The sequence below is a fragment of the Pyrus communis genome, chromosome 15 (genome assembly GCF_963583255.1).
Source record: "Pyrus communis chromosome 15, drPyrComm1.1, whole genome shotgun sequence".
Taxonomy (NCBI): Eukaryota; Viridiplantae; Streptophyta; class Magnoliopsida; order Rosales; family Rosaceae; genus Pyrus; species Pyrus communis.
Window position 1 is genome coordinate 4,644,499 of NC_084817.1, and position 12,693 is coordinate 4,657,191.

At 34.2% G+C, this 12,693-nt stretch overlaps 2 protein-coding genes across 2 annotated transcripts; one reads left to right on the plus strand and one right to left on the minus strand.

Annotated features, from left to right (window-relative positions):
• Window positions 1-360: 360 nt before the first annotated feature.
• LOC137718170 (uncharacterized) lies at window positions 361-1,361 on the minus strand. The gene is made up of 3 exons (XM_068457671.1): window positions 1,355-1,361; window positions 830-1,223; window positions 361-721 (listed from the first exon to the last, which is right to left on the minus strand). Exons 1-3 carry the CDS (start codon window positions 1,359-1,361, stop codon window positions 361-363), a joined length of 762 nt encoding a protein of 253 aa, XP_068313772.1.
• Window positions 1,362-9,736: 8,375 nt separating this feature from the next.
• Window positions 9,737-10,337, plus strand: LOC137717275 (phytosulfokines-like). Its single transcript, XM_068456583.1, has 2 exons — window positions 9,737-9,859; window positions 10,118-10,337. The coding sequence occupies exons 1-2, from the start codon at window positions 9,737-9,739 to the stop codon at window positions 10,250-10,252; spliced, it is 258 nt and encodes an 85-aa protein (XP_068312684.1). The 3' UTR covers window positions 10,253-10,337.
• Window positions 10,338-12,693: the final 2,356 nt, after the last annotated feature.

Below are 12,693 nucleotides of genomic sequence, written 5' to 3' on the forward strand. Positions count from 1 at the left end.
ATGTGCTTTATTAATTAAATTTATTAATTGTCGTTTGTATTTAAGTTTATATAGTTTATTAATTATGTGGTTTATGAATTATCGGTTGCATTAAGTTTATGTGGTTTATTAATTATTGTTTCTATTAATCTAGATGCCTTCAATAATTATTGTACTTATTATTCCACACTGTGATGTAGAATAGATGTCTTTAATAATTCAACCATCATTCAATAATTTATCCAACGTAGTAGACAAAATATTTTGCACAAGAAAACACTTAAATTTATTACTAGAAAATAACAACATAGTACACTTAAAATTATTGCATAAATGCTTAACCAACATCATCAACGTTCACCTTCTCAGCGCCATACATGCTCAACCAAATCCTTGCGGAGTGTCATGATATTGAGGAGCTTGAATTCTATTTAAATGTCTCATATACTCACTCAAGGTGACCCTATCCTGTCGGGTCTCATATGTGGTTGGAGTGAGATATTCAACATCTCTTGCAATAGCTCTCGCATGTGTTGGTTGGTCATCATCCACATCTTCGTCTGAATCTTCTTCAATTTCGATGTACTCATCTTCCACAATCATGTTGTGCAAAATTATGCACGTCATCATGATTGAATGGAGATCTTTGGTCTGCCAAAATCGTGCAGGCCCTCTAACAATGGCCCATCGAGTTTGTAGGATCCCGAACGCTCTCTCCACATCCTTTCTGTAAGACTCTTGCCTATGCAAAAATAATTTCTTATTTGCATTATCGGGGTGAGAAAAACTTTTGACAAAGGTAGACCAACTAGGATAAATACCATCAATTAGTTAGTAACCTAGCTCATACCTATTACCATTTACCTTGTACCGAAATTCTGGTGCCCATCCATTGTTAACATCATCGAACAAAGGAGAAGACCAAAGGACGTTGATATTGTTGTTTGATCCTGGAGCATCGAAGAAAGCATGCCAAATCCATGTGCCGTAAGATGCCACAACCTCGAGCACGATGGTTGGCTTGTTATGACGGCCCTTGAATTGGCCAGCCCAAGTAGTAGGACAATTTTTCCACTCCCAATGCATACAATCGAGACTTCCTATCATGCCAATGAAGCCTCTTTTGTCTGCCTTTTGTAGAAGCCTCTTCAAGTCTTCACATTTTGGCTTGCGAAGGTATGTGGCTCCATATATGGCTTGAATTGCTTGACAGAAGCGCTTCAGGTTCTCAATAGCAGTACTCTCTGCAAGTCGGCAATACTCGTCAATTGAGTATGCATATCACCCATTAGCTAGCATGTGAAAAGCAGATTTGAGCTTCTGATGAGGTGATAGACTTTGTCAGCATGCGGCATCTATCTTCCTTGCAAAGTACTGGTCATGATTGACAACTACGTTCAAGATGCTTTCAAAAAGCTCTCACCTCATCTGAAACCTCCTTCGAAAATCATGAGCAGGAAATCTCGGACGCTCATTGAAATAATTTTTCATCATTTGGTCATGACACTCTTCTCTATCATGCTGCATAAATGAACGCCCCGTGACAGAACCACGATGGCTAGATTCGCCATCGTACTCATATTGCATAAACGAGTTTACAAGTTCAGCTTCAGTGTTAATCAATTATGCATCATCAATCTCAATCCTTGCTTGGTATTGTGCCATCTGCATTGCCATGCTATGCCTTATTCTATCACCCATTGATGAGATATTGAGGATTTTTAGGAAACAAAAACTCTTTGAAAGTTGAAAGATTGGTGAATATAGAGGATGATTGAAGGTTGAAAGGTTGTGTGATCAACTAATATTGGACATATGTTTATATAGAGGATGATTGATGAAAGTTGAACGGTTGGTGAAAGTTGAAAGTTTGGTGTTGAACGGTTGGTAAATTGAAAGTTTGGTGAAAGTTGAAAGATCGGTGAAAGTTGAAGGCTTGCTTTGTAGAAAATTTAGTGATTTTTCAATATTTATCGGAATTTAAATATTTTTAGATTAAAATGTTCATAAAATTAATTTACGGTAGTCTACATATTTATTTTTTATATTTTAAATTAATTTAAGAAAAAAATTAGCCTAAGTTCATTATTTAATAATCTTGAGCTAAAATTTTAGGTCAGAAGGGTTGGAGCAGAAAAGTTGTTTCTGGGCTAAAAGCTAAATTTTCCGGGTTAAAAAATTTAGCTTTTAGCCCAAGGGTTGGAGATGGTCTTAGTGGCATAAAACCAATCTCAACTATCTATAGTTTTCTTGTTATTATAGCCATAGAGTATTCCTTGTAATTAAATACATAATTTTTGGGAATTTTAACGAAAAGCTCCGATACTATTTACTTTAACGAAAAACCATATTTTTACACTAAAAAGACAATCTTGGTACTATTTACTTTACCTTTTATTTTGTCTTTATCATTAAAACTTAAAGTTTTCAAACTATTTTCATTAGTTTTCTTATAATTTTTTCCATTGAAAGAAAAATATCATAATTTTATGGCCTAAAACCTTTTATGAGTCCTCTCAATTCGACCACATGTTCTTCTATACAACCATTTGGATGTGACCCTTCTCTCACACACTAAGATCCTTTTTTCGATACGTGGGCTCAGCTTATATGTTGTCGTAGAACCACCTCTTCAGCTCATCAAACCTTTGAATTTGTCTGATTTCAAACTCTATAACCACTCGCTTTATCACTTGCAATTTTTCTTTGTGTCCCACTTTACCTCTTATATTATATTGTCTCATATGAGTAGATGCAATCTTCCTCAATATCTTACTTTACCTTATTTTGTCAATTAAGTTTAAAAGAGTCGTTAATTGTGCTAACATCGTATAAACAATTTAGTCATTTCAACTATGTTAGTAAGACTCATGATTGCAGAGATGTAGGTTAACTCAAACTAGAGTTTGATTTCTCCAAATTAAAAAAAATAACGAAGATGAGAGCAATAGAGGTACATATTCTCCCTAAGAATCTTTGCAAAAGAATTCGAAAACATTGAAATTGATTCATAAATCTTGAAATTCAAGCTTCTCTTGTATATCTACCTTTTTTCTTATATTTTTCTCTTGATCTGGATAAATCAAACCGTAGCTTGAGTTTAACCCACCTACCATAGTTTGAGTTTAACCCATGGGTCCACTAACATGACATGTTACAAGCCATACAACCAACGTTGTTGGAAAGACTAAATTGTCCATGCCACGTCAAAACTCTCTAACTTATTTGATAAAATAGGATGAAGTGGGAAAATAAGGAATAGTACATGTGGTAAAGTGAGACGATATAGTATGTAAGGCATAAAGTGGTATACGAATGAAGAGTTCTGGACCTCAAGTGGTAAAGTGTGACAATATAGAGGGTAGAGAATAAAGTGAAATTTGGTGAAGAATACATGTGTCATAGCTAAAAATAAACCTATTAATTTAGTGGTTTGGTCTCTGTTTGGGATATGAATATATTCGGATCAAATAAATAAATTTGATAGTTATACGAACAATTTACAATTCGTGACACCCAAGAATCCCCACAATCGTAGACGTAAGCCGCACAGACATGAAAGTACCCGCTCTAATGCTTAGATAGTGGCACCTAAAAAGAAGAGTATAATGGATTGAGATGATCAACTTGGCACTTAAAAAAAAACAATTAGCGACACGAATTATGTTGTTAGACGTGACCCTTCACCATAAAAAGAAATTGGGTCATTGTCTTTGCTTAATATTCCTTGTTTACTACTGCATTAAACTTGTTAAAGGTACATAGGCATTTTTTGGTAGCTATTGGAAGAACAAAGGTGGAGTAACTCTTCTTGGTGTACTGCTCTTGTTAAGCTTTTGTGATTTAAGAGATAACTTATCTTGTTAGTTGTTACCATTCTGTGAAAATTTTTACTATGTTCGAATTTCAAATAAATGACAATTTTTCGCTGTTAATTATTAATTATTGGATATATTCTTGACCAAAAATTTAACAACTAAGGACTCTAATATAAGATACTCCTAAACATGTAGAACTGTAGATAGTTATAAATCTCCCATGCTTTGGATTCCTTGGTCTTGATATATTGTACATGCTCAAGGGGAAAAGAGGGAACAAAAAAGTAAAAAACGAAAAACTTGGGGCAATGAAACAACATGATTATAAATGAAATGACAGCATATTCAAAATCATGGAGAAAATAGCGCTTAAAGTGGCTTTGCTTTCTTGTTGGCTTTGCTTTCTTGTACATTTCTTTCTGCCATGAATTTTAATAATAATTAGGAAATCCTTAAATTCATTTAAAGTAAATTAAAACGACAATTTCAAGGTTCCTGCAGGCTTGAACCTTGGCAGCAGCAGGCTAGGTGAAAAAAACAGCATATTCTACGACTAAATTAATAATTTGTATAAGATTAACAGTCCAAAGTTTGATCACATATATGCAGATATTCATCACATAAGTCAAAACCAGTAAATAATTAAAATATGATTAGCACCATTAATTTCCAGTCTTTAATCCCAAAACCATGACCAGCAAACTTTCACAACTGTAAATCAAAGACACCACATTTGATTTCACTTACCAAAAGAGAAGAGATAGAGATAGGGATAGAGAACATTTGATCTGCTTGTTACATATATAATTGAGATAACTTAGTCCTCAATCGGTCAATATGGTGCTGGTCCAGTAGTACTAGTACGTACACTTCTTTCCTTTGCCTGTTCTTCTCCTGGTGGTGGAGTGATCAGCAACATCATGCCGGAAATTCCCGTCGTTAAAAATCAACGGCAAGTCGTTACAGTCATCGCCGTCTTCTTGAGTGACGATACGGATGCAAGAGCACCTCTCTAAGGATGCGAAGAAAGCAGAACAGACACTGTGAATGAACCACATACCCACCCCATCAACCTTGCCACACCCGTGTGATGACCCTTGGCTCGACGATGACCGGACCTTGGGCTCGCTGGAAGAACTACTTGACCGGAAACTGAAGAAGCTGGAGCATGTGGTGGCCATGGAGTTGGAGGTTGAATTAAGTTTCGGTGGCTAGCCACATTGTGAGAGATATGTTGAGAAAGCTAGGCTTTAAGCATTTTCTTAAGGGACCTTTATTAGGCTTGTCAATGATTTTAAACTAAATTCCAACATATGCCCTTTCAAAGTTACAGAATTACGAATTTGTACTACTTTAGATTGAATAGATTTTTTTTTATCGAACTTTAGATTAAATAGTTTAATCATGTGACGTTTGCTATGTTGATTCGCGTTACTGTCTTTTTTTGACCTGTTGGCCGTCTACGACTACTGCAAAAATACCATAAAAAATAAATAAAGTAAAAATCACAGACTTAAGACGAAAACATCAATTATGGTTAATCCATGAATAATCATACCAAAGCATATGATGTGATCTTCCTTCATTAGTAAGCTAACCAACACTAGTATTGGTTCTAATTGCTAATAATTAATGAGAATATATTGTTGACTACCTTTTAAGAATGACATTATTCGATTTAAAGAACAGAAGTACCAGTAAACTATTTAAGAGGAAAAATTACTTGACCTAATGTGTGTGTCTGCAGTGTGTTATGTTAGTTCAGAAAAACGTTATCAAAGATTAAGTTCTCACACCACTCTAGCTAGTTTACCTACCATGCCCAAGTCTTCTTTAGAAATTTTCCAAGCATTTATTTATATAGTAAATATACTCAAGAGAACATCATAGGAAAAGCAAAGCATATTTAGTACAAAATAATAATGAATATGCTTGATATATATATACAGGATAGGAATAAATGAGGAGGCTGAGAATATATTAAAGAACGGAGGAAGATAATGATGAGACTTCAGTGCGTTTCATCATATCCATTACTGGGCTAGCTAGAAAGAGATCGATCAAAGACATTTCTTTAATACAGCAAGATTTATTTTCTTATAAGACAAACCCTAATAAAAGTTAACTTTCGAGGTATGAGTTGGGTACGTATGTGCTTCTGTGCATGCGCGCGCATGCTGGAGAGAGAGAGAGAGAGAGCAGAGAGGGTCATTGATTGAAAATGTTTCCTCGATAGACCAAACAAATGCATGGCAAAATTGCTTTGCACAATAGAATTGCTCCAGCAATTGGAAGATTTCTTAGTTGCTGATTGAACAGATAATAATAATTAGATTTTTTACAAGTGATAGCGTTAGTGAGTTAAACTATTAAATATTATGAGGAAGAGAGATATCGGTGGCATTGTAACCCTCAATAGGATGCATAAGTATTATTGTTTTTTAGCCATTGCGGTAAAGTACTATCTGCGATTAAAATTAGAAATTGATGTATGTGTGCATGAATGGGTGCCACTAAACAGTCTAGCATAGTCCAAAGATAGATTTTTGATGTCATCATTTCTATATAATAATGTGTTTATCTCTTTGAGGACTTATCATTAAATAGTTTAGTCAAGTCCAACAAAATATTTTTGAATGTCACAAATTATATACAATCATGTATCTATCTCTTTCAATACGAAATTATTATAATAAACAAGATAAACAAGTGTAATTGTATACAACTAGTAACATGGTAGGTTTTCTCGAGTTGAAGGTTTTAGGAGTGGCAATGGAAGCATAACAAGTAATTAAATACATGCATAAAAGTAATTAAATACATTTCTTCTCTTTATACAATTCACTTCTCTTCCTCTATGAAGGCCCAATTTTAGCAACCCTGCAGGTTTCATTTAATACAGTTTTTGGAATTTAAGCCCATTCTTTACACTGCAATGTTGTTTATTAAGTGATGTGACAAAAAATTTTCTAACCAATCATTCCCAAAGTACATGTAAAAATCTTGGTTTTATGGTTCGAGGAAGTGACCAAATATACATGTCATGCTGAAATACCCCCACTCTTCTGATTGATCAGAAATCAGAATGGCAAATCTGTCATGATCAGTTGATGACAATTTCAATACAAATGGTTGTATTTACACATATTTTTTTTATCTTTTATGCATTCCTATCATTTTTTTTTTATCTTTCACACAATACTTTCAAATTTTGATCGTTGAATAGAAAGAATTATAAAAGATCAAATGACATAAATTAACAAGATGTGTACACAAGAGTGTGTGGACATCATCACCCTTTCAACACAAGCCCTCTTTTTGGAAGATTCTTCGTTGTAATTTTCTTGCTTTCCGGAGCTTCAGAAAGATCATGAGAATTTTGGCATATTTTATGGGAAAAGAGATTCTCTCCGGATCCCTTCTATCTAATTCATCAAGTCCGGAGATCCGAACCATTGAAATTTGATCAAACGGCTAAATTTATTATAACTTTTAAAGTGGGCCCCTATTTGTAGTCGTTGGATCAAATTTCAATAATCCAGATCTCCAAACTTGATGAATTAGGAAGAAGGGATCCAGAGAGGACTCCGGATCCCTTTCCATTTTCTGCAGTCTGCATATCCAAATTTAGAGTTGTGGAAGGGACTTCCTTGTGTTTTGTTCCTCTAGCCAAGTCCCTAGTTTTGGAAGAATCCCACCGACACTGTACTTTCTACGTGATCACAAGGCATTATCACTTTAATCCAAGGATTATTCAATCATTAACATTATAAACTCTCAAGTTCGAATCACCTTATTACTCAAACCAAAAGCCCCGTGACTAATTCACTTAGTCATCACCAAAAACACACACTGACTGATTAAACATGTATTAGTCACAACACATCTTATTACTAGAAAATTAAACCAGATTCTCACTTTTAGTCACAACATTCTTTTAATTACAACGTATCTATCTTTTGTGTCAACCCTTATAATGACTAGTAATTATTTAGTCGCAACTACTCTTCATGACTGAATATCTTATAGTAATTTTAGTCTCATCAGCCTTCTTAATTAAAACTCTTTCAGTCACAATTGCATCTATGACTAAAATCAAATACTAACAACTAGAAACTAACGACGGTGATTAAAAGTCCACTACTTCATATAAATATCTTCCATTCTATCATTCACACATGCCATTCCATCTTTGTGTGCAGTTTTAGGGACAAAAATATAGTCAAAGACATTAAGACATTGTATTTCACAAAACAAGAAGTTTTATGTTCTAGTTATCATCAAACACGACGTCTACAACAGGGTACCAAAGTAGTAGATATTTTATCAGAGAAACAACTAGTATCTAGACCCAAATCAGCACGCACGTTGCTGCCAACAAGTAACCAGTTGCATTTCCTGTAAAAACAAAGAATAAATTGTATAAATATTCAAATTTTATTCCTAGTTAGCATATAGATGTAAATACAAGACCAATAGCTGCATTTCCTTACTAATCTTACTAACCTTTGGGCTTCTTGTGGTTTTGCTTTGAGTGCAAGATTCACTGATTCGCACCCTTCCTATCCTACATGGCCTGCAACCAAGAATGGCACTGACGCCACAGAGAATGAATGGACTGAAGCTTATAGTATATAATTAAATTCTTGCTTATAGCTTAGGAATCATATCTGTTTTCACACATATCGCAAGGGAAATGAATCAATACTACTGTAGTAAAAGTATCAAGTTACACATTGTCTGTCGACGAAGAACAATTCTTACATCGTGTTTGTTCACCAAACATAAAAGATTCAATTTCCACGAATCATGAAACTTGTAGTATACCGTAAGATATTGCTTCGAATTACCAAAAACAACACAGCCTCAAAGAATTTGTAACAGAAAAAACAAAAGCACCAGTAGAAGATTGAAATTATAATCGGCTTAAGAGTGCGTACCACATTGAATCATTGTGTAGGAATAGAGATCAAATTATAACCAAAGTTTGAAAATGGCTATGCCAACAAATGTGTGAAATTAGAAGAAAAAAAGGCCGGATTTGGTGATTACATACCTCTAAAAATAATGTGATTTTAAACCCAGACAAATCTTCCAGAAGAAGAACCTGGCAAATGGAGGAAATGTTAAATTGCATTGCCAAGTATATATTCTAGAAGGAATTGAAGATAAGAAAACTTGTATGAAGGAATTGAACTTTGGCAGTTGAGTGAAAAACAAAGCAAAGGTATCTACAAAACACAATAGAACAAAGCATATTATGCAAAAGTATAACCTTTTAGGAAATATGTATCAAATCCTTAATTAGAGGTCGTTATTACTCTGTAAGTTGAACATCAAAGATGAAAGATAACTTGTGAACATTATTTTATTAAACAAAAATCAAATAAACAAAATTGACGAAACGTCTAAAAACTGAGGGTTACATTTTGCTAGACTTATATAATAAACAAATACAAGGCAATGTAGAATGATAGTCTCCCTAGCATTACAGTATAAGTCTATCCTCCCAAAAGGTGATGCACCTGCTTAAGTCAAATGCCGTCAACGAGTAAGTATCCAATTGGGCATGCAAAACGACCAAACAAAAACCCTCAGGAGCATCCTCTTTATGAGGATCCTCTCAAAATTCTCTTTATGAGGATGCTGGGGATCCTCAAATTATGTCTGTTCATCGTATATTGTACGGCCAGTTTTCATCACGTACTATTTATATTTAATTTAAAATAAAAGAATTTAAAATGATTACTGGCCGCACGATATACGATGAATGGACACGATTTGAGGATCCCCATAATCCTTACAAAGAGAATTCGGAGAGGATTCTCATTCCAAAAACCCCACTATAAATTCTCCACTTTAGTTTCTTTCACATTTTGTATCCCCCTTCTAAAGATATTCCGAACAAATAAAAAAAAAAAAAAAAAAAAAAAGAAGAAATGGCAAAGCATATTATCACCTTCTTCACCGTAGCTCTCCTCCTCAACCTTCAACTCACAACCTTCGCTGCTCGTCCAGTCCCTGCTGCTTTCACCAACAACACTCTCAAAAGCCAACACCCAGTAAGTTGTTTTAATTGCTTTGTTTTAGGGTCGTCTAATAACCCTTTCGTTTTCACATTTTTTCTTCTAAGAACTGAAAAATGAAAGTTGTTTTTGTGGCTTTTCAAATATTGTTTTAATTTAGTATTCAATCTTCAGTTATTTTAAAACTGGCAAGTAATAACTAAAAACTGAAATGTCACTTTTCTTTCATTAAATATTTGTTATCTTAACTTTTTGTTTTGTTTATGTTGTAATTTGTTGAATAAATATGTGCAGCAGGACATAGAAGCAAAGATCGCTGTGGCGGAGGAAGGCGGGAGCTGCGAAGGAGTAGATAAGGAGGAGTGCCTGATGAGGAGGACGCTGGCGGCTCATTTGGATTATATATACACCCAGAAGCACAAGCCTTGAACTCGTGTAACCAATTAAAATTATCTCTCTTTCTTCCTTTTTTGTTGTTGTTGTTGTTGTTGTTGTTGTGAAAAGCCATGCAATAATAAAGCATCTATATGTTCATACTAAATAATAGCAATCTTGTCTGCAGATTTCCCAAATTTCATAAACTCAATCTTTGTTTGCCAAGAAAGATAATGGATTTAATTAGGATTAATTAGTTTGTCTATATAATATTCTGTGTCTTTCGCAGAGTTTGGCTTCATGTCCCTCTCGTTATACCTTTAAATTTTTTTAATCAAATTTAGATGACGCGTCGGTCTCTCTTTCTTCTCTTTTTCTTTTTTTTTTTTTTTTTTTTTTTTTTTTTTGTGGTTGTTGTTGTTGTTGTTGTGAAAAGCCATGCAATAATAAAGCATCTATATGTTCATACTAAATAGTAGCAATCTTGTCTGCAGATTTCCCAAATTTCATAAACTCAATCTTTGTTTGCCAAGAAAGATACAGGATTTAATTAGGATTAATTAGTTTGCCTATATAATATTCTGTGTCTTTCGTAAAGTTTGGCTTCATGTCCCTCTGGTTATACCTTTAAATTTTTTTAATCAAATTTAGATGACGCGTCGGAAGGGCGCGACAAAGTTTTTGCTAAATCGCCTTGAGAGGGTAAATCACTATATGTGGGAGTATGATGACTTCACCGCCACGCTATTGTCAACAATAATATAAAAAAATAACCAGACTATGTGTTTGGCAACAAGAAATTGGTTGCCATTTTGATGGTAAAAGTAAAAACGATGAGTCATGAGCTTCTATTAATAATTTAAACTCAAAGTCAAGTAGTGTGGACTTTGGGGGCTGGGTTTCTTATCTTTTCCATGGTTTCCGTTGGAAGTTAAATGTTGTTGGAGTGACATCTAAGAAATCATTCTGCAATCTTTCTAATAAAAAAAATTAATTATAAAAAAAAGAAGAACATGATGACTATTTTGCTAATAACAGTCGATCTATCTTTAATAAAAGAAATTATTTGTTGTCCTCATTTGTGAAGTATGTAGATGGAAAATGTTTAAACCCACAAACCAAAGCAGCTTGACGAATCTAGAGTCTATATGATATCATTAAGGGTAGAGGTTTTCACACTTTCGTTTCTTCTTTAGAAATTTTCTTTCTATTTATTAATTTTTTTTTATTTATTCAAAACTTGTTTTGTCAAAATGGTTTATGAGATTTATACAACTTTTCACTTTGGCCTCTGAGATTTGAAATCGATATAATTAGTCATGAGTTTATCAACCATCAATCATTTTGGTTATTAACTTATTTCGTGAAAAATCTTCATTAAATAAGAATAAAATGACAAAACTTTGTCAATTTTTGTCAACTTATTTTGGCCTATAATTTATTAAAATGAGGGTATTTTTATCATTTTGATCCTTATTTAACATAATTGTACATGGAATGACTAAAATGATTGATGGTGGACAATCTTAGGAACAACTGCTATTGATTTCAAATCTTAGGAACCAAAATGATGAGTTATGCAAATCTTAGGAATTATTTTGGCTAAAAGCCTTTATTCAATGGATTAGGATTTTCTTCCCTCCTCTTTCCATCCCCTCTTCTCACATTCTTTATTTTGTCTTTCTCTTTCTATAAAAAATTAATATAAGATATTGACGTGACTTAACCGTGACCGTTAAAATAAGAGTAGAGTGAAGGGAAGGGAAAAAAAGTTGAAGAGATAATCCTACTCCTTATTCAATTCAATGTGAAAGAAAAAAAAAGAATGTAACCAGAACGAAAAGAAGTGCAAAAATTACTCGCCTATTCGACATCTTTGGTCAACTATGGTCAACAAAAGCAACTACTAACACCACCATATTCATAGCACATGATTACATTGTGGTAATTAAAATTTTGAAACCCAATATTAGCGGTGTCTAACACGGCTGTGAGGATTGCCAAAGCCCAAATCGAGTTGAATTAAGAATTAATGTGTCATCTTTGGAAAATTTTAGATTAACGAATGCATTTTTAACCACCACCAGCAGTTGGCGGGGACGGCGATGTCCACGATGTCTCTGTCGTGTCATGGGATCTGCAACCTCTGTTGTCCTTGCTACCCACACACCCACGCGATCCTGTAGCCCACGCCTCCTGCAACGTTTGTACTCATGTCTTCCGTGTGGACAGGTAATCGGCTTTAGTTACGTTTTAAGTATTTGTTTTGTAGCGCTTTGAGCGGGTTGGATTATTAGATTTTGTGTTGCTCTTGGGATCTGATTGTATCGCTTATGCGATTTATGTGGTTTCGGTGTTGATAGCTTTATGTCAGGGTACCAGTGTTAGAACTGTTGCGTCTACCGTCTTTGTGACAGTTTTACATGGAATTCTTGTTTATGTTGGTTTATTGTGGTATCCGTGTAAGGGTTTAAAATCCTAGCATCTTGTGCGAA